This window comes from Mobula hypostoma, chromosome X1 (genome assembly GCF_963921235.1).
Source record: "Mobula hypostoma chromosome X1, sMobHyp1.1, whole genome shotgun sequence".
Taxonomy (NCBI): Eukaryota; Metazoa; Chordata; class Chondrichthyes; order Myliobatiformes; family Myliobatidae; genus Mobula; species Mobula hypostoma.
Window position 1 is genome coordinate 65,625,979 of NC_086128.1, and position 22,469 is coordinate 65,648,447.

The window sequence follows — 22,469 nt, forward strand, 5'->3', positions numbered from 1 at the left end:
TCTTGGGATTGTCCTCCACCTTGTCTGTCAGAGCAAGCTCATGTCTGCTTCCAGCACTCTTGATTTCCCCTTTTGGGTGGAGATACGTCTGTACCAGAGCAGGTGTGAGGCTCCTTCCCTCCGCTGGCCTGCAGGTCACCCTTGGGCAAGGGGTATCACCTGCTTAGCCGCCCCCCCCCCCCCGATCGGGGTCAGGTGAAACCATGGGAGCAGGTGATGGGTGGTCGTATGAGCAGCCGGTGCAGATCACATCCTGGTTATATATGGCCAGGCAAAGATTGTCTGAAGAGTGTTGATAATGGCTGGGAGGGGTCACTCGTCTTGTGAAGACACTGCCCAGAAGAAGGCGATGGCAAACCACTTCTGTAGAACTGTCATGGCCAGAGACCATGACCGCCCACATCATACAACACGGCACGTAATGATAGTCATAGTCATACTTTATTGATCCCGGGGAAATTGGTTTTCGCTACAGTTGCACCATAAATGATTAAATAGTAATGAAACCATAAATGATTAAATAGTAATATGTAAATTATGCTGAGAAATAAGTCCAGGACCAGCCTATTGGCTCAGGGTGTCTGACCCTCCAAGGGAGGAGTTGTAAAGTTTGATGGCCACAGGCAGGAATGACTTCCTATGACGCTCTGTGTTGCATCTCGGTGGAATGAGTCTCTGGCTGAATGTACTCCTGTGCCCACCCAGTACATTATGTAGTGGATGGGAGACATTGTCCAAGATGGCATGCAACTTGGACAGCATCCTCTTTTCAGACACCACCGTCAGAGAGTCCAGTTCCATCCCCACAACATCACTGGCCTTACGAATGAGTTTGTTGATTCTGTTGGTGTCTGCTACCCTCAGCCTGCTGCCCCAGCACACAACAGCAAACATGATCGCACTGGCCACCACAGACTCGTAGAACATCCTCAGCATCGTCCGGCAGATGTTAAAGGACCTCAGTCTCCTCAGGAAATAGAGACGGCTCTGACCCTTCTTGTAGACAGCCTCAGTGTTCTTTGACCAGTCCGGTTTATTGTCAATGACGGCAGATAATGATGATGTGTTCTCTTGGCTCCGTGGGATCACAAGTCTTGTCCATTATTATTGAGAACATTGAATTCTGTGGTAATTTCTTTTATTGCGTCGGGCTTGGCCATTGAACGAAGATGAAACCAGGGCTAGCTTCATACATAGAGGGACAGGCCCTTCGGCCCGTCACTTGAGGCTGGCTCGCTGATTCTCTCTCCACGCCTAGCAGAACAGTTCAGAACAGGAAGCAGCCATTCGGCCCACAGTGTTATGCTGACCTGGCTAAAAATCAAATAAAAAACGCCCAAACACTGATCCCTCCTCCCTACACTATGCCCACATCCCTCCATCTTCCTGAGATCCATGTGCCTGTTCCAAACTTCTCTCAAAAGCCCCTAATGGATTTGCCCCCACCACCATACCAGGCAACGCATTCCAGGCATCCACTACTCTGTGAGCATGAATCTTACCCCTCACATCCCCCCCTTGGACCTTCCCCCCCCCCCTCCCACCACCTTCAATGCCTGCCGTCTGGTACTGGACATTTCAACCCTGGGAAACAGATTCTCTCTGTCCACTCCATCTATGCCTTTCATAATCTTGTACATGTAACGCTCAGGTCTATCTAGTGTTTTTCTAGGGCAGGGGTCCCCAAACTTTTTTGCACCGCGGACCGGTTTAAAATTGACAATATTCTTGCAGACTGGCCACCCGGGGGGGGCGGGGGGTGATCAAGTAGGGTTAAACTCACCTCAACATGTCTTTTACAGTTAGGGTTGCCAACTTTCTCACTCCCAAATAAGGGACAAAAGTGGCAGTCAAACCCTGACGAAGGGTCCCAGCCCGAAACGGCGACTGTACCTCTTCCTATAGGTGCTGCCTGGCCTGCGGCGTTCACCAGCAATTTTTGTGTATGTTGACGGGACACTTGTGCTTACCCGGAGAAAGACTACCATGACCATGAAGCCTTGCGCGGGCACCTGTGTGCTCATGCATGACGTCACATATGTGACATGCGCATCTGCGTACCTGCCAATTTTCCCCCACAAATCGGTTTTGGCTTAATCTTCCCGACTATACTGTACATACATTATTTCTACTTTGTATAAGCTGTGTATTTATCATATCATTCCTGCTTTTACTATATGTTAGAGTTATTTGAGGTCTTATGTGTTATTTGGTGTGATTTGGTAGGTTATTTCTTTGGGTCTGGGAATGCTCAAAAATTTTTCCCATATAAATTAATGGTAATTGCTTCTTCGCTTCACGCTACTTCGGCACGAAAGGTTTCATAGGAACGCCCTACCCTAGCGGGGGAAATACGGGACAAGGGCTGTCCCGTATGGAACAAACCAATTTAGCCCAATATACGGGATGTCCCAGCAAATACGGGACAGTTGGCAACCCTATGTTCAATTTCAACAGTGCGTGACAGGGACTGAGGAAAGGTGCAGCTGACTCATATCGCTTCCTCGCCGCCCGGTAACACATGCCCGGTGGTTGGGGACCGCTGATCTAGTGGAAACCCTATCCGCCCGCCAAACTGTGCCTCACCCTTGCGTCATTGCTGTGTAATGCCACCTGGTGCAAACTCACACATCAAATATCAGACAGCACACAATGTACGAGTTACAGATTACACTTTATAAATCTTACTGGAGCTATGTAATTAATAGAGACACAATATAAAGGGGAAAGTAAAAGGCCCCAGACTTATCAGAGTTCAACCACTTCGTGCACAACCGTGGGAGCTCAATGACCGGGATCCTCTTTCCACCATGTGATCCACTCCGACCCCCTCGACTCGCCGTGGTCATAGTGGTCGACCAGAGCGCTTCCAGCACGTCCTTCCTCTTCGGGTCTCCTCCCGAAAAGCCCGCCAAACCACACGGTTCTCACCCACATGAGACAGAATATCACCCAGAAAAAGAATAACATGGACACCCATTGGTTTGTCCCTTCCCTTATCAATAATATAACCCAAACAAGCAGAGAGAGAGAACTCCTTACATCACAGTTATTATTACAGAAAAGCCATTTTTATCCTAACATAACAAAGAAGCCATTTTGTGAGCCTTCGCAGTAACTTAAGAGAAGAAACACCTTACATATACCTCTGTCGGATCTCCCCTCTGCCTCCGACGCTCCAGAGAAAACATGCCAAAGTTTGCCCAGCCTCTCGCGATAGCACATGCCCTCTAAACCAGGAGGCATCCTGGTGAACCTCTTCTGCCCCCTCTCCAAAGCCTCAACATCCTTCCTAGAGTGGGGCAAACAGAACTGTACGCAGTACTCCAGATGTGGCCTAACTGGAGCTTTACAAAGTTGCGACATAACCTCCCGGTTTTTGAACTCAGTGCCCCACCTAATAAAAGCAAGCATTCCGTAAGCCTTCTTAACCACCTCAGTTGACCTGTGTGGCCCTTTTCAAGGAGCAATGGACTTGGATCCCAAGATCTCTCTGCTCAGCCACACGCTTAAGGATCTTGCCCTCAACGGTGCACCGTCTCCTTGTGTTCGCCCCACCGAGGTGCGACACCTCATACTCATCAGGGTTAAACTCCACCTTGCCACCTCCCAGCCCATCCCGCTCAGCCGCTGAAGAGTGCGAACCCCCCCGCCCCACCCGGCTAACGAGGTGTTTTCAATGCAGGAGCAACGAGGTGGGGAAGAAGAAACACATCTGCCACATTCCAGGCTGTGAGAAGGTGTTCCGGAAAACGTCGCTACTGCGTGCCCACGTCCGCCTACACACGGGGGAGCGCCCGTTCGTCTGCAGCTGGGTCTTCTGCGGAAAGCGATTCACCCGCAGCGACGAGCTACAGAGACACGCCCGGACTCACACAGGTCAGACCTCCCGCCAGGCCTCGCGAGGGGGTCGGACGGACTTGGTGGGGTCCAGGCTGAGGGGAGGCTTACAAGATTTTGAGGGGCGTGGACGGGGAGTATCTGTTTCCCGGAGTTGAAATGTCTAACACCAGAGGGCAGGCGTTAAAGGTGAGGGGAGATGTGAGGGGCAAGTTTATCACACAGAGAATGAACTGCCTGGGGCAGTAGAAGAGGCAGAAACGTTAGGGGTTTTTAAGAAACATTTGGATAGGCACCGGACTGTGAGGAAAATGGAAGGATATGGACATTGTGTAGGCAGAGGGGATTCATTTAGTTGGCTATTTGACGACTAATTTAATTGGTTTGACACAACATTGTGGGCCGAAGGGCCTGTTCATGTACCGTTCTGTGTTCTAGGAGTTGGGATGGTATATTGGAAGTTGTATAAGGCATTGGTGAGGCCTCACTTGGAGTACTTTACTTCATTGTCGCCAAACAATTGATACCAGAGCATAGAATCATCACAGTGATATTTGATTCTGCGCTTCGTGCTCCCTGGATTACAAAATGAATAGTAAATATTAAAAATTTAAATTATAAATCATAAATAAAAAATGGGAAGTAAGGTAGTGTAAAAAAACCGAGAGGCAGGTCCGGATATTTGGAGGGTACGGCCCAGATCCGGGTCAGCATCCGTTCAGCAGTCTTATCACAGTTGGAAAGAAGCTGTTCCCAAATCTGGCCGTACGAGTTTTCAAGCTCCTGAGCCTTCTCCCGGAGGGAAGAGGGACGAAAAGTGTGTTGGCTGGGTGGGTCGTGTCCTTGATTATCCTGGCAGCACTGCTCCGACAGCGTGCGGTGTAAAGTGAGTCCACGGATGGAAGATTGGTTTGTGTGATGTGCTGCGCCGTGTTCACGATCTTCTGCAGCTTCTCCCGGTCTTGGACAGGACAACTTCCATACCAGGTTGTGATGCACCCTAGAAGAATGCTTTCTACGGTGCATCTATAAAAATTAGTGAGGGTTTTAGGGGACAGGCCAAATTTCTTCAGCTTTCTCAGGAAGTAAAGGCGCTGGTGGGCCTTCTTGGCAGTGAACTCTGCTTGGTTGGACCAAGTCAGGTCATTTGTGATATTGACCCCGAGGAACTTAAAGCTTTTGACCTGTTCCACTTGCACACCACCGGTGTAAATTGGGTTGTGCGGTCCGCTACTCCTTCTGAAGTCAACAACCAATTCCTTCGTCTTGCTGACGTTGAGGGATAGGTTATTGTCTTCACACCATGCCACCAGGTTCTTAATTTCCTCTGTGTGCGGTTCTGGTGACTGACTGACAGGGAAGGCATCTCTTGCGAGGCAGTTGCGCGGTATTAAACTCACTGTTGTTATTGGGTGGCGGGGCGGAGATGGGCCTCTACCAGAGGAGATGCGAGGCGCTACTTCCCTCCGCGAGCCTGCAGGTCACCCTCGGGCAAGGTGTAGCACCTTCTTAGCCCTCCCGATCAGGGTGACGTGAAACCAGGGGAGCAGGTGGTGGATGGTCGTATGAGCAGCCAGTGCAGATCACAACTCCTGGTGATGCAACCACAGATGCCAGGCAGACAATCTCTGAAGAATATTGATAATGGGAGGGGGGGTAAGTCACACATCTTTCAAAGACACTGCCCAGAAGAAGACGACGGCAAACCTCTTCTGTAGAATTTGACAAGTCCAATCATGGTCACGGAAGGACCATGATCGCCCACATCAAAACAACATGGCACATGTACTTGGCCTGACAGCGGCCTCAACAGAGCTTTACCAAGAGGGATTTCTCGCAGGTCGGTGGCGGTTATTTAAAAAGGGAGCTTCGAGAACATTTGTCCATTGTACGTGGCCTATCAGCGTCTGTAACCGGAGCACCAATCGTGAGTTAAATAGCCGAGGAGGTTCAGGCGTAAAAGGGAGACTCGGCACAAACGAGCAGTCATCATCACAGTGACCTGCGGCAGAGTGGTGGGGCTTTGGCTCAATGGGTCTTCGGCGATAATGGGTCGAGGGGAGGCAGGTTACCTGTGAGGAATAGAAAGCAGGAAGTATGTCTGTCAGGCCGGTGTTCTGTATTGGGTGTCGGATGTGGGATGTCCGGGAGACTCCCGGCCTCCCGGACAGCCACATCTGTGCCAGGGGCGTCAAGTTGCAACTCCTTATAGGGAACTGGAGATGCAATTCGATGATCTTTGTCTGGTCAGGGAGAGTGAGGAGGTGATAGAGAGGAGCTATAGGCAAATAGTCACACTGGGTCCTCGGGAGACTGATAAGTGGAAAACAGTCAGGAGAGGGAAGGGCAAGAGTCAGATACTAGAGGGTACCCCAGTGGCTGTCCCCCTTAACAATAAGTACTCCTGTTTGAGTACTGTTGGGGGGGACGGCCTACCTGGGGGAAGTAACAGTGGCCGTGCCTCTGGCACAGAGTCTGGCCCTCTGGCTCAGAAGGGTAGGGAAAGGAAGAGGGCAGCAGCAACGATAGGGGACTCTATAGTCAGACAGGCGATTCTGTGGATGCAGGAAAGAAACACGGATGGTAGTTTGCCTCCCAGGTGCCAGTGTCCAGGATGTTTCAGATTGCGTCCACGATATCCTGAAGTGGGAAGGAGAACAGCCAGAGGTCGTGGTACATATTGGTACCAATGACATTGGCAGGAAAAGGGAGGAGGTCCTGAAAGCAGACTACAGGGAGTTGGGAAAGAAGTTGAGAAGCAGGACCACAAAGGTAGTAATCTCGGGATTACTGTCTGTGCCACACGACAGTGAGTACAGGAATATAGTCAGGTGGAAGTTAAAGCGTGGCTGAGGGATTGGAGCAGGGGGCAGGGATTCAGATTTCTGGATCATTGGGACCTCTTTTGGGGCAGGCGTGACCTGTACAAAAAGGACGGGTTGTACTTGAATCCGAGGGGGACCAATATTCTGGCGGGGAGGTTTGCTAAGGCTATTGGGGAGAGTTTAAACTAGAATCGCTGGGGGGTGGGAACCGAACTGAAGTGACAGAGGAAGGGGCAGTTGGCTCACAAATAGAGAAAGCTTGTAGACAGTGCGAGAGGGAGGATAGGCAGGTGATAGAGAAGGGACGTGCTCAGACCAATGGTTTGAGATATGTCTGTTTTAATGCAAGAAGCGTCATGAACAAAGCAGATAAGCTTAGAGCGTGGATCAGTACTTGAAGCTATGATGTTGTGGCCATTAATGAGACTTGGATGGCTCAGGGGCAGGAATGGTTACTTAGAGTGCCAGAATTAGATGTTTCAGAAAGGACGGGGAGGGAGGCAAAAGAGGTGGGGGCATGGCACTGTTGATCAGAGATAGTGTCACGGCTGCAGAAAAGGAGGAAGTCATGGAGGGATTGTCTACTGAGTCTCTGTGGGTGGAAGTTAGGAACAGGAAGGGGTCAATAACTCTACTGGGTGTTTTTTATAGACCACCCAATAGTAACAGGGACACTGAGGAGCAGATAGGGAAACAGATTCTGGAAAGGTGTAATAATAACAGGGTTGCCATGATGGGAGATTTTAATTTCCCAAATATTGATTGGCATCTCCCTAGAGTGAGGGGTTTAGATGGGGTGGAGTTTGTTAGGTGTGTTCAGGAAGGTTTCCTGACACAATATGTAGATAAGCCTACAAGAGGAGAGGCTGTACTTGATCTGGTATTGGGAAATGAACCTGGTCAGGCGTCAGATCTCTCAGTGGGAGAGCATTTTGGAGATAGTGATCACAATTCTATCTCATTTACCATTGCATTAGACAGGGATAGGAACAGACAAGTTAGGAAAGTGTTCAATTGGAGTAAGGGGAAATATGAGGCTATCAGGTAGGAACTTGGAAGCATAAATTGGGAACAGATGTTCTTGGGGAAATATACGGAAGAAATGTGGGAAATGTTCAGGGGATATTTGTGTGGCATTCTGCATAGGTACGTTCCAGTGAGACAGGAAAAGGATGGTAGGGTACAGGAACCATGGTTACAAAGGCTATTGAAAATCTAGTCAAGGAGGAATGAAAAGCTTACAAAAGGCTCAAAAAATAGGTAATGTTAGAGATCTGGAAGATTATAAGGCAAGCAGGAAGGAGCTTAAGAATGAAATTAGGAGAGCCAGAAGGGGCCATGAGAAGGCCTTGGCGAGCAGGATTAAAGAAAATCCCAAGGCATTCTACAAGTATGTGAAGAGCAAGAGGATAAGACATGAGAGAATAGGACCAACCAAGTGTGACAGTGGAAAAGTGTGTATGGAACTGGAGGAGATAACAGAGTTACTTAATGAATACTTTGCTTCAGTATTCACTACAGATAAGGATCTTGGCGATTGTAGGGAAGATATACAGTGGATTGAAAAGCTTGAGCATAAAGACATTAAGAAAGAGGATGTGCTGGAGCTTTTGGAAAGCATCAATTTGGATAAGTCTCCGGGACCAGATGAGATGTACCCCAGGCTACTGTGGGAGGTGAGGGAGGAGATTGCTGAGCCTCTGGCAATGATCTTTGCATCATCAATGGGGACGGGAGAGGTTCCGGAGGATCGGAGGGTTGCAGATGTTGTTCCCTTATTCAAGAAAGGGAGTAGAGATAGCCCAGGAAATTATAGACCAGTGAGTCTTAATTCAGTGGTTGGTAAGTTGATGGAGGAGATCCTGAGAGGCAGGATTTATGAACATTTGGAGAGGCATAATATGATTAGGAATAGTCAGCATGGCTTTGTCAAAGGCAGGTCGTGCCTTACGAGCCTGATTGAATTTTTTTGAGGATGTGACTAAACACGTTGGTGAAGGTAGAGCAGTAGATGTAGTGTAGATGGATTTCAGCAAGGCATTTGATTAGGTACTCCATGCAAGGCTTATTGAGAAAGTAAAGAGGCATGGGATCCAGAATTGGCTTGCCCACAGAAGGCAAAAAGAGTGGTTGTGGACGAGTCATATTCTGCATGGAGGCCGGTGACCAGTGGGGTGCCTCAGGGATCTGTTCTGGGACCCGTACTCTTTGTGATTTTTATAAATGACCTGGATGAGGAAGTGGAGGGATGGGTTAATAAGTTTGCTGATGACACAAAGGTTGGGGGTGTTGTGGATAGTGTAGAGGGCAGTCAGAGGTTACAGTGGGAAATCGATAGGATGCAAAACTGGGCTGAGAAGTGGCAGATGGAGTTCAACCCAGATAAGTGTGAGGTGGTTCATTTTGGTAGGTCAAATATGATGGCAGAATATAGTATTAATGGTAAGACTCTTGGCAGTGTGGAGGATCAGAGGGATCTTGGGGTCCAAGTCCATAGGACGCTCAAAGCTGCTGCGCAGGTTGACTCTGTGGTTAAGAAGGCATACGGTGTATTGGCCTTCATTAACCGTGGGATTGAGTTTAAGAGCTGAGAGGTAATGTTGCAGCTATATAGGACCCTGGTCAGACCCCACTTGGAGTACTGTGCTCAGTTCTGGTTGCCTCACTACAGGAAAGATGTGGAATCCATAGAAAGGGTGCAGAGGAGATTTACAAGGATGTTGCCTGGATTGGGGGAGCATGCCTTATGAAAACAGTTTGAGTGAACTTGGCCTTTTCTCCTTGGAGTGACGGAGGATGAGAGGTGACCTGATAGAGGTGTACAAGATGATGAGAGGCATTGATCGTGTGGATAGTCAGAGGATTTTCCCCAGGGCTGAAATGGCTAGCACGAGAGGGCACAGTTTTAAGGTGCTTGGAAGTAGGTACAGGGGAGATGTCAGGGGTAAGTTTTTTACACAGAGAGTGGTGAGTGTGTGGAACGGGCTGCCGGTGACGGTGGTGGAGGTGGATACGATAGGGTCTTTTAAGAGATTCCTGGACAGGTACATGGAGCTTCGAAAAATAGAGGGCTATGGGTAACCCTAGGTAGTTCTGAGGTAAGGACATGTTCGGCACAGCTTTGTGGGCCGAAGGGCCTGTATTGTGCTGTAGATTTTCTACGTTTCTATAATGATGACGTCGTACGACAAGGCACATGATGATGATGAGGGGTTAGTAAGGTGTGGTCATTCTATGTTGTCGCAGGAGCGTGTGGCGACATTGGCGGCCTGGTCCCACACATCCTGAGGTTGTGTCGGTGGTGATCGCACACGGCGCATTTCTCTGTCTGCTTCGATGTACGAACGTCAGATAAATCTGAGTGTTGAATCTGAACCTCGACAAAAAAAGATTTTGCTGGTCAGGCAGCATCCGTGGAGGGAGGACAGGGACTAACCGTTCAGCCAGTCAGTGGCGAACCTGTGGAATCCGTTGCAACGGGGCAGCTGAGGAGGCCGAGTTGTTGAATGTGTTTAAAGTGGAGGTTGACGGGTTCTTTATTCGAAAGGATGTCAGCGGTTTCGGGGAGAAGGCAGGAGAACGGGGGTCAAGAGAGATAATAAATCAGCCATGATGGAATGGGGAAGCAGACCCGATGGGCCGAATGGCCTAATTCTGCTCCCCTCTGCCTTGTGGGCAAGAGGAGTGGGTCCTGGAACCCGGAACGGTTTCCGGCACCTTATTTAAGAAAGGAGGTGCTGACGTTGGAGAAGGCTCGGGGGGGTTCACCAGAATGATTTCGGGACTGAAAGGGTTACCATATGACGCAAACACAAGGAAACCTGCAGCTGCTGGAAAATCAAGCAACACACACACAAAATGCCGGTGGAACGCAGCAGGCCAGACAGCATCCATAGCTAGCTTCTTCTGGTTAGTGCTGACGAAGGGTCTCGGCCCGAAACGTCGACTGTGCTTCTTCCTATGGATGCTATCTGGCCTGCTGAGTTCCACCAGCATTTTGTGTGTGTTGCTTGGGTTACCATACGAGGAGGGTTTGACGGCTCTGGGCCTGTACGCACTGGAATTTAGAAGAGTGGCGGGGGGGGGGTGTTCTCATTGAAAGCTATCCAAGGTCTCGATAGAGTTTCCTACAGTGGGGCAGTCTAGGACCAGAGGACGCAGATAGAGTGGATGTGGAGAGGATGTTTCCTGTAGTGGGGGAGTCTAGGACCAGAGGGCACAGATAGAGTGGATGTGGAGAGGATGTTTCCCATAGTGGGGGAGTCTAGGACCAGAGGCCACAGATAGAGTGGATGTGGAGAGGATGTTTCCTATAGTGGGGGAGTCTAGGACCAGAGGACACAGATAGAGTGGATGTGGAGAGGATGTTTCCTATAGTGGGGGAGTCTAGGACCAGAGGACACAGATAGAGTGGATGTGGAGAGGATGTTTCCGATAGTGGGGGAGTCTAGGACCAGAGGACACAGATAGAGTGGATGTGGAGAGGATGTTTCCTATAGTGGGGGAGTCTAGGACCAGAGGACACAGATAGAGTGGATGTGGAGAGGATGTTTCCTATAGTGGGGGAGTCTAGGACCAGAGGACACAGATAGAGTGGATGTGGAGAGGATGTTTCCTATAGTGGGGGAGTCTAGGACCAGAGGACACAGATAGAGTGGATTTGGAGAGGATGTTTCCTATAGTGGGGGAGTCGAGGATCAGAGGACACAGTAGAGTGGATGTGGAGAGGATGTTCCCTATAGTGGGGGAGTCTAGGATCAGAGGACTCAGATAGAGTGGATGTGGAGAGGATGTTTCCTATAGTGGGGGAGTCTAGGATCAGAGGACTCAGATAGAGTGGATGTGGAGAGGATGTTCCCTATAGTGGGGGAGTCTAGGACCAGAGGACACAGATAGAGTGGATGTGGAGAGGATGTTCCCTATAGTGGGGGAGTCTAGGATCAGAGGACTCAGATAGAGTGGATGTGAAGAGGATGTTTCCTATTGTGGGGGAGTCGAGGACCAGAGGACACAGATAGAGTTAATGTGGAGAGGATGTTTCCTATAGTGGGGGGAGTCTAGGACCAGAGGGTACAGATAGAGTGGATGTGGAGAGGATGTTTCCTATAGTGGGGGAGTCTAGGACCAGAGGACACAGATAGAGTGGATGTGGAGAGGATGTTCCCTATAGTGGGGGAGTCTAGGATCAGAGGGCACAGATAGAGTGGATGTGGAGAGGATGTTCCCTATAGTGGGGGAGTCTAGGATCAGAGGACTCAGATAGAGTGGATGTGAAGAGGATGTTTCCTATGGTGGGGGAGTCTAGGACCAGAGGACACGGATAGAGTGGATGTGGAGAGGATGTTTCCTATAGTGGGGGAGTCTAGGACCAGAGGACACAGATAGAGTGGATGTGAAGAGGATGTTTCCTCTGGTGGGGGAGTCTAGGACCAGAGGACACAGCCTCAGAACAACGGGACGTCCATTCAGACCAGAGATGAGGAGGAATTTCTTCAGCCGGAGGTGATGAATCTGTGGAATTGATTGCCTCAGGTGGCTCTGGAGGCCATGTCAGTGGGTATATTTAAAGCAGAGGTTGATAGGTTCGTGATTAGTCACAGGTTACGGGGAGAAGGCAGGAGAACGGGGTCAAGAGGGATAGTAAATCAGCCATGATGGAATGGCCTAATTCTTCTCCTGTGTCTAATGGCCACAACCCTCTCCCTGATTAGCGGAAAATTTTCGGTTCCCCTGGCGCGATGGCAGACGTTTACTGCAGGCGCGTCTCGTTGTGTGTTGCAGGTGACAAGCGCTTCGAGTGCGGACAGTGTCACAAGCGGTTCATGAGGAGTGACCACCTGACCAAACACTACAAGACGCACCTCAACACCAAGAACTTGGTCTGAAACCCTGTGGGACAGTCGGGAGACGCAGTCTCCGTAGAACCACGGAAGTCGAAACCCTTTTGGAAAAAAAAGATTTTTTTTTTTGTTTCCGTTTCTTCGCATTTTTAAACGAAAGAGACAAAAAAAAGAAAGACTCTCTCCCCCCACCCCCACCCCCCCCTCCTTTGCCCCACCCCACGCCGGAGAGAGGGAGGAAATGGAGCTGTTTTTCGCCAATGCTCTCCCTGCACCAGAGAAGCGGGCGGAACTGTAGTCGCTGCGGTAAGCCAGGTTACCAGTGAGAGGGGCGCGGGCACGGAGAGTGCACTGGATTGTGGGTGCCAGGGTGAAGGCCAAGCTGGAGAAGATGAGAAGGGGCAAAGTTCAGGAAAAGTCTAGTCTCCGTCTTGGTTTGTTGTGTCCATTCCTTGCTCTGTAACACAGTCATAGTTTTGCTGATGTCTCCTGATGATAAGATGCCTTAGATTTTCATTCACAATAATGAGGGCTTTGTCTTACGATTTGAGCAGAGGCTTTCAAATAGACACTTTGCTTTTTTTTTAAAAAAAAATTGTCGACAAAAAAAAAGTTTTCTTTTCTCCGAATGTGATTCTGCCGCAGGATCATGAAATAATATGTCCAAATGATGCATCTTTGGACAAAAAAAATGACGTGGAAGTTTAAAAAAATGTTTTTTTTTTAATATGTATTGATTTTTAAATGAAATATGGGATTATAGTACCCTGCGATGTTTAATAGAGTCGAGACCATAGCGTTCACAGTTGTTTACAGAGAAATCTTGGTTGTATTTTTGAGCTGTGATTGGAGGCAAATCGGATTTTATTTTAGTATGTTTTGGATGTTATAAGATGACTGGTAATAAATTTCTTAACTGGTGATAAAAGTCGTGGGTAGGAATGGGGGTAAGCGTGGACGCTTCAGTCAGACCCCACAACATCCTGAACGACAGCTTGGATCTCCAAATCAGACCATGAGACATGGGAGGAGAATTCTTCCCGTCCACTCTATCTTGGCCTTTCAATATTCAGTCGGTTTCAATAAGATTCCTTCCCACCTCACGCACCCCCCCCCCCACGCTCTTCTAATAAACTCCAGCGGGTACAGGCCCAGAGCTATCAAACGCTGCTCGTACGTTAACCCTTCCATTCCTGGAGTCGTTCCCGCGAACCTCCTCTGTGCGACCTCTCTTTTCTCAGACAAGGGCCCCAAAACCGCTCACAGTACTCCAAGTTGATGTTGATAAAGCTTCAACATCACAACCTTGTTTTTATATTCTAGTCCTCTCGAAATGAATGTTTAACGTTGCATTTCCCTTCCTCACCACCGACTCACCGGGAGGGATCCCGCAGGAGGACTCCCAAGTCCCTTTGCACCTCATATTCCGAATTTTTTTTCCCCCTGTTTAGAAAATAGTCTTTGCCTTTCATCCTTCTACCAAAATGCATGACCACACACTTCCCTGCACTGTGTTCCATCTGCCCTTCCTTTGTCCATTCTCCTAATCCATCCAAATCCTTCTGCAGGCTTCCTGCTTGCTCAACAGTACCTGCCCCTCCATCTCTCATGTCGTCCATAAACTTGGCCACGACGCTATCAATTCCGTCATCCAAATCGTTGCCATACAACGTGAAAAGAAGTGGTCCCAACATCAATGCCTGAAGGACACCACTAGTCAACGGCGGCCAAGCAGAAAGGGCCCGCTTTACTCCCACTCTTTGCCTCCTGCCAGTCAGCCAACCTTCTGTCCATGCTAGTATCTCTTCTGTAATACCATGGGCTCTTGTTCAGCAGCCTGCTGAAAACCTTAAGTAAATAACGTCTGCTGGCTCTCCTTTGTCTACCCTGCTTGTTATTTCCTCAAAGAGTTCCAACAAGATTCGTCAGGCGAGATTTCCGCTTTACAAAACCCTGCTGACTCTCGGCCTATTTCGTCACGTGCTTCCGAGTAAGTCCTCATCCTTGATGATGGATAGTGGATCTCCATTATCATCAACGCCATTCCCAACCACTCGGGTCAGGCTAATCTGTAATTTCCCTTCTTGTGCCTCCCTTCCCTCCTGGAAGAGTGGGAGTGGCATCTGCAGCTTTCCAGCCCTCCCGAACCATTCCGGAATCTAGTGATCCTTGGAGCATCGATACTGATTTTTCTGTCGTCTCTTTGGCCGCCTCTTGGCTTGCTCAGCAGTCTGGTGTTTGGTACCGTGTCAGGCTGACTGCAGGAAGCAATGTTCTGCTTTCTTACCCGTCCTCGCGGGTCAGGGATACTTTCTGCGCAGTCAGTAGCTCACCAAAAATATTTGACAGCCACCCCCCCCCGGTAACGACACGACCCCTTCCAGCGAACGAGGGTTCTGCTCAGAGCAACTCCGTGTTCTTCAACAGGGTGAACTGGGGGTGGTGGGGAGGGAATCTTCCGAGACCCACCAGGCCAGTTGCCCCGCGACTCCCAGTTGCCGTCCGTTCACCCGGAGCGGGCTGCCTGGCACAGGAGCCGCAGGATGAGGCCACCCTGCCCCACTGGTTCCAAGACTCATTTACTCTCAAAGAGCGCCTAAGCTATACGGCCTCCAGACTTTGCTTGCTCGCAAAACGGGAAAGCCGGGAGAACCCAGTTAAAGGAAAGGACAAAAAGTTAAAATTCAGAAGGCCAGCAAACTCGGTGCGCAAGAGAGCGCGGAGAAGAAAAGCGCAAGTCAGGCGAGCAACTGGAGCGAGCAGCAGCGCTCCGAACCCGGAAGTGGGCCCAAGGCAAGAAACCCAAGAGAACCCAATTAAAGAAAAAAAGGTTAAAAGACTAACGCTCGATGCGCAAGGGTAATAAAAGTCACTCAGGCGGTTGAAGCGGGAAGACGACATTCCGAACCAGAAACAGTCCTGAGATCTGAGCCCCCGGAGCAGCTCGGAGTAGGCCCGAGGCCTGGCTTGTCAGTTCGTCATATTAACGGGCACGGAGCACAGCAGCCGGGGCGGTCTTCACCACCACAGCACCCATGGAGATGACCCTCTCAACCCCATCCTCCCCACGCACCTTCGACGCCCTGACTAACCAAGAACCTACTGCCTCCACCTTAAACGCACCCAATGACTCGACCTCCACAGCCGTCTGTGGCAATGAATTCCACAGATTCGCCACTCCCTGGGGAAAGGAATTCCTCTTCGTCTCTGTCCGAAAGGGATCTATTTTGAGGTTCTGCTCTCTGCGCATAGACTACCCCACTACCCCACTACTGAAGACATAGTCATAGTCATACTTTATTGATCCCGGGGGAAATTGGTTTTCGTTACAGTTGCACCATAAATCATAAATAGTAATAGAACCATAAATAGGTAAATAGTAATATGTAAATTATGCCAGTAAATTGTGAAATAAGTCCAGGACCAGCCTATTGGCTCAGGGTGTCTGACCCTCCAAGGGAGGAGTTGTAAAGTTTGATGGCCACAGGCAGGAATGACTTCCTATGACGCTCTGTGTTGCATCTCGGTGGAATGAGTCTCTGGCTGAATGTACTCCTGTGCCCAACCAGTACGTTATGTAGTGGATGGGAGACATTGTCCAAGATGGCATGCAACTTGGACAGCATCCTCTTTTCAGACACCACCGTGAGAGAGTCCAGTTCCATCCCCACAACATCACTGGCCTTACGAATGACTTTGTTGATTCTGTTGGTGTCTGCTACCCTCAGCCTGCTGCCCCAGCACACAACAGCAAACATGATAGCACTGGCCACCACAGACTCGTAGAACGTCCTCAGCATCGTCCGGCAGATGTTAAAGGACCCCAGTCTCCTCAGGAAATAGAGACGGCTCTGACCCTTCTTGTAGACAGCCTCAGTGTTCTTTGACCAGTCCAGTTTATTGTCAATTCATATCCCCAGGTATTTGTAATCCTCCACCATGTCCACACTGACCCCCTGGATGGAAACAGGGGTCACCGGTACCTTAGCTCTCCTCAGGTCTACCACCAGCTCCTTAGACATCTTGTCTACATCTACTGCATCTAGGCTTTTCAATATTCCATAGGTTTCAATGAGAGTTGTCCCCACCCGCCTCCAATTCTTCGAGACTCCGGTGAGTACAGGCCCAGAGCCATCAAAAGCTCCTCGTGTGTTAATCCTTTCATTCCCGGAATAATTCTCGTGAACCTCTGGACCCTCTCCAACGCCAGCACGTCTTTTCTTATTTAGGGGGCCCACAACTGCTTACAATGCTTCACGTGCGGTCTGACCAGTGCCTTATAAAGCCTCAGCACCACACCCTTGCTGTTATGTTAGAAACATAGAAAATAGGTGCAGGAGTAGGCCATTCGGCCCTTCGAGCCTGTACCGCCATTCAGTACAATCATGGCTGATCATCCAACTCAGAACCCTCCCCCTGCCTTCTCTCCATATCCCCTGATCCCTTTAGCCACAAGGGCCATATCTAACTCCCTCTTAAATATAGCCAATGAACTGGCCTCAACTGTTTCCTGTGGCAGAGAATTCCACAGATTCACCACTCTCTGTGTGAAGAAGTTTTCCCTCATCTCGGTCCTAAAAGGCTTCCCCTTTATCCTCAAACTGTGACCCCTCGTTCTGGACTTCCCCAACATCGGGAACAATCTTCCTGCATCTAGCCTGTCCAATCTCTTTAGAATTTTATACGTTTCAATCAGATCCCCCCTCAATCTTCTAAGTTCCAGCGAGTATAAGCCTAGCCGATCCAGTCTTTCATCATATGAAAGTCCTGCCATCCCAGGAATCAATCTGCTGAACCTTCTTCGTACTCCCTCTATAGCAAGAATATCTTTCCTCAGATTAGGGGACCAAAACTGCACACAGTATTCTCGAAGTGAATGCTAACATGGCATTTGCCTTCCTCGCCACCGACTCTACCTGCAAGTTAACCTTTTGGGAATCCTGCGCAAGGACTCCCAAGTCCCCTTGCACCTCTGATTTTGGAATTTTCTCCCTGTCTAGAAAATAGCCTGTGCCTTTATTCCTCCTACCAAGGTGCATGACCGTACACTACCCTACACTATATTCAGTCTGCTACTCCTCTGCCCATTCTCCTCGTCTGTCAACCCGTCTGCAGACACCCTGCTTCCTCAACACTACCGGCCCCTCCACCTATCCTTCTATCGTCCACAAACGAGGCCACAAAGCCATCATGGATTCGAAGCACATTTACTTATCAAAGTGTGTACCCTGACAGTCACCTTCTCCGCAGACCGCCACGAAACAAAACCGTGAAACCCGTTCGAAGATAAACACCAGCCCCGCCTCCCGTGCGCCAAAAAAAAAACCAGACTGCGCAAATGGCGACAAGAACATCAACCCCCTCACCCTCCCTAGCGGGGGAAAAAAAACAAATTGCACAAACAGCAACAAACGCATCAACCGCCCCCCCCCGCAAAAAAAAAACAAATCACACAAACGGCAACAAGAAAGAATGAGTGGAAACCCCAGCAAGTAAAACACAAAGTGGAAGAATCTGTATTCGGTTTGGCTCAGTGTTCATCAGTCCAATCCGCAAACCCATTCTCCGATAGTATTGAGGGTGGGGGAGAGAAAGAGACTATTCGATGGCAGGGATCTTCCCTCTGGAGCAGAGAGGGACCGTCGCGCGCAGGCACCTCCCTCCGGGAGCAGCGAGTGAGAGGCTGAACGCTGGCTGGTCTCGATGTTTCAGTCTTCCTCGGAGCTTTGATCGGCGAGAAAAGGAGTCGATCGCGGTGGGCCCGCACCCTCCCCCCCGTCCGTAAACCTCATCGGAGACAGCGAAGCGCCGGGCCGCTCGATCAGCCCGAAAGCACCCCGTCAAACCATGTGGCTGGCAGGCTCCTTGCGGGTACCAGAACCACACCCGAAAGAGAGGAAGACGGCGTGAAGGAGGTGAAAGGAGCTACTCCGTGGACCGTCTGGAGAGATTCACCCGCGGTAGCGCTGTCCGCTGGCGCCACCCCGACCACGTCAGCAGCTCTCTCCTGTCTCGAGTCCGCGGACGTTTGCTGCCGTCTACGCCCGGTACCGACGCAGGCATAGCATCGCACGCCCAGCATCAGCCTGCAACCGCGGACGTGGCCTGGCACCACGCTCATTCGAGGTTAGGTGTTAATCAACCAGTCTAAGGCAAAAGCAAGGTAAGTCTCCGATTGTCACAGGCCCCTTCTCTGTCCTCTTCTCGAGCCCATCACCCCTAACGGGGCGTTAGAATCAGAATCAGGTTTACTATCACCGGCATGTGTCGTGAAATTTGTTAACTTAGCAACAGCAGTTCAATGCAGTACATAATCTAGAAGAAGAAGAAAAAAAATAATAATAAATAAATCAATAACAATACACGTATATTGAATAGATTGAAAATTATTGCAAAACCAGAAACTATATATATATATATAGAAAAGGTGAGGCCATGTTCACGGGTTCAATGTCCATTTAGGAATCGGATGGCAGAGGGGAAGAAGCTGTTCCTGAATCGTTGTGTGTGTGTCTTCAGGCTCCTGTACCTCCTCCCTGATGGCAGAGGGGGAGAAGCTGTTCCTGAGTCGTTGAGTGTGTGTCTTCAGGCTCCTGTACCTCCTCCCTGATGGCAGAGGGGAAGAAGCTGTTCCTGAATCGTTGAGTGTATGTCTTCAGGCTCCTGTACCTCCTCCCTGATGGCAGAGGGGAAGAAGCTGTTCCTGAATCGTTGAGTGTATGTCTTCAGGCTCCTGTATCTCCTCCCTGATGGCAGAGGGGAAGAAGCTGTTCCTGATCGTTGAGTGTGTGTCTTCAGGCTCCTGTACCTCCTCCCTGATGGCAGAGGGGAAGAAGCTGTTCCCGAATCGCTGAGTGTGTGTCTTCAGGCTTCTGTACCTCCTCCCTGATGGTAACAGTGAGAAAAGGGCATGTCCTGGGTGCTGGAGTTCCTGAAAATAGACACTGCCTTTCTGAGACACTGCTCCTTGAAGATGTCCTGGGTATTTTGTAGGCTAGTACCCAAGATGGAGCTGACTAAATTTACAACCCTCTGCAGCTTTTTTTCGGTCCTGTGCAGTAGCGCCCCCCCCCCCCCCATACCAGACAGTGATGCAGCCTGTCAGAATGCTCTCCACAGTACATCTATAGAAGTTTTCAAGTGTATTTGTTGACATGCCAAATCTCTTCAAGCTCCCAATGAGGCTGGCGATGGCAACTCATCGGGGTCTCCTGTCCTGGGCCAGTCTGCCAAGGTGTATGTGGCCTGTCGAAGATCCTTCCTCTCCCAGGAATGAGGTCTTCAGAGTCGCTGTTGACATTTTGCTGTTTTGTTTTTACGGGATGGGTTTGCCCGCCCGATGCCCAACCCTCCTCCGTTTGCAGCTGGGCTTGGGACTGTTGAAGGTGGAGTTTTCTTCCTGTGTGTGTGTGTGTGTGTGTGTGTGTGTGTGCGCGCACGCTTTTAGGCAGGAGAGAAGCACCCTGGGTTTCCAGTGGATGTCAAGTAAAAGCTGTAAAAGATATACAAATGTGTGTTTAATTACCATTAATATTTGTGGGGGAGGGAAAGCCCTGTTTAACAAATGCTGTGACTGTGAACGAAGTCGCCGAACAGACACTGAAGCCGGTGGATATAGAAGTCCGGTCACAGACGAGAGAAAAATCTGCGGATGCTGGAAATCCAAGCAACGCACACACACACACACAAAATGCTGGAGGGACTCAGCAGGTCAGGCAGCATCTGTGGAGAGGAATAAACAGTCGACATTTCGGGCCAAGACACTTTAGCAGGACTGGAGGGAAAAAAAAGGTGAGGAGTCAGAGTTCGAAGGTGGAGCGAGGGGAGGAAGAAGTAAGATGATAGGTGAAACCGGAAGAAGGGGAGAGGGTGAAGTAAAGAGCTGGGAAGTTGGTGAAAGAGAGGGGGCTGGAGAAGGGGGAATCTGACAGGAGAGGACAGAAGGCCGTGGAAGAAAGAGAAAGGGGCAGGAACACGAGAGGGAGGCAATGGGCAGATAAGGAGATAGGGTGAGAGGGAGGAAAGGGTAATGGTGAAGCAGGAGAGGCATTTCTGAAAGTTTGATGTTCATGCCATCAGGTTGGAGGCTACCCAGATCGAATATCATGTGTTGCTCCTCCAACCTGAGTGTGGCCTCATCGTGGCAGTAGAGGAGACTGTGGACTGACATATGGGAATGGGAAGTGGAATTAAAATGGGTGGACTCTGGGAGATCCCGCTTTTTCCAAGTGCTTGGCGAAGCGGTCTCCCGATCTAGGTCGGGTCTCACCGATATACAGGAGGCCACACCGAGAGCACTGGGTACAGTAAATGACCCCAATAGACTCACAGGTGAAATGTCGCCTCACCTGGAAGGACCGTTTGGGGCCCTGAACAGCAGTGAGGGAGGAGGTGTAGGGGCAGGTGTGGGACTTGTTCCGCTTGCATGGGTAAGTGCCAGGAGGGAGATCAATGGGGAGGGACGAACGGACTAGGAAGCGATCCCTGTGAAAAGCAGAAAGTTGGGGTTGGGGGAAAATATGTGCTTGGTGGTGGGATTACGCTGGAGATGGCAATGTAGATACAGACGTTTTTGTTTAGCAAAACTAGCAGGCATCATACTGGAGAAACTCTCAGTGGTGGCCTCCCTAACCCAATACTACATGACATTTTTTGTATGCTGAGGATCAAAGATACCAGCAGCACAATTCTATAGTTATAATGTATCTACAATGCTTCCTTTGAATTACATATAATTTTCACGCACCTCCTTCTTCGCACCCACACTCCAGACACCCAAAAGTGAATGATAATCGCCACTGATTCTGGCAACACACATCAAAGTTGCTGGTGAACGCAGCAGGCCAGGCAGCATCGCTAGGGAGAGGTACAGTCGAAGTTTCAGGCCGAGACCACTGATTCTGGTCTACTTTCACGCATAAGCGGACATGTCAGGTCAATGGGGTGTTTCCTGGTTTGCAATCAACCCCAGTCTCCAGCTCAAAGAACATCCATTGTCCTGAGCTGCATTTTAAGCTCAATCCACAGTCCATATTCAGATCCGAAGACTAGTTGCTGTTGAAATTAATACTTAATAAATACCGTAACTCCAGAATACATCCTAACAACAAATTCAGAAGGAGTGTGTCTTTATCGTGGAGAGGGGCAGCAGCCGAAGGAATTGGACCTCTCAGTGTTGTCACGGGGATGGGATGTCACTGACTAGGCTCCACCGTGGAAGGTGCTTTGATTCCTGACTGTGATGGCAATTCTTGTTTTGCTCTGGACACGGTGAAATGAAATGCTTCATGTTTTCCTTGGTGCGCACGGAGATACCCAGAAACAATTCTCCTCTCTTCATGATTTCCCCCACTTACCCACGCAGGTGATCTTTAGGCATCTACTGGCATCTTCCCCCCTCCCTTTCCAGCCCTGGTGAAAGGTCATGGCTCAAAACATCGACCGTTTATTCCCCTCCATAGATGCTGCCTGGCCTGCTGAGTTCGTCCAGCATTTTTCGAGCCCCCCGCCCGAACCATAGCCCTCCAGACCCCTCGCATCCAAGTACTTACCCAAATTTCTCTTAAACCATCACTTGCGCTGGCAGCTTGTCCCACACTCTCACCGCCCTCTGAGTGGAAAGTTTCCCCTCTCATGTTCCCCTTAAACATTTCACCTTTCACCCTTAACCCATGACCTCTAGTTGTAGTCTCATCCAAGCTCAGTGGAAAACACCTGCTTGCATTTACCCTATCCATACCCCTCATAATTTTGTGTGCGTCTATCGAATCTCCCCTTGTTCTCCTAACCTATTCCAGACATCCCACCTCTCCCGGAAGTTCCGGGAGTCTCCCGCAAATTGATGGTGCTACCCCGCTGAAATGAGTTTTTGCAGGGTGGGATGTCTGCTATTCAACCTTTCCCTATAACTGGGCTCCTCCATTCCTAGTATCCATTCCTTGTCAATTTTCTCTGCTTTCTTTCA

At 49.8% G+C, this 22,469-nt stretch overlaps 1 protein-coding gene across 1 annotated transcript in view; it reads left to right on the forward strand.

Annotated features, from left to right (window-relative positions):
• sp2 (sp2 transcription factor) overlaps positions 1–14,563 on the forward strand; it is a 106,513-nt gene extending 91,950 nt beyond the window's left edge. The window contains exons 5-6 of the mRNA XM_063036928.1: positions 3,686–3,879; positions 12,447–14,563. Of these exons, the coding sequence (XP_062892998.1) occupies positions 3,686–3,879; positions 12,447–12,550 (298 nt within the window). The 3' untranslated portion in view covers positions 12,551–14,563. The remainder of the gene's footprint in view (positions 1–3,685; positions 3,880–12,446) is intronic.
• The last annotated feature ends 7,906 nt before the right edge of the window (positions 14,564–22,469 follow it).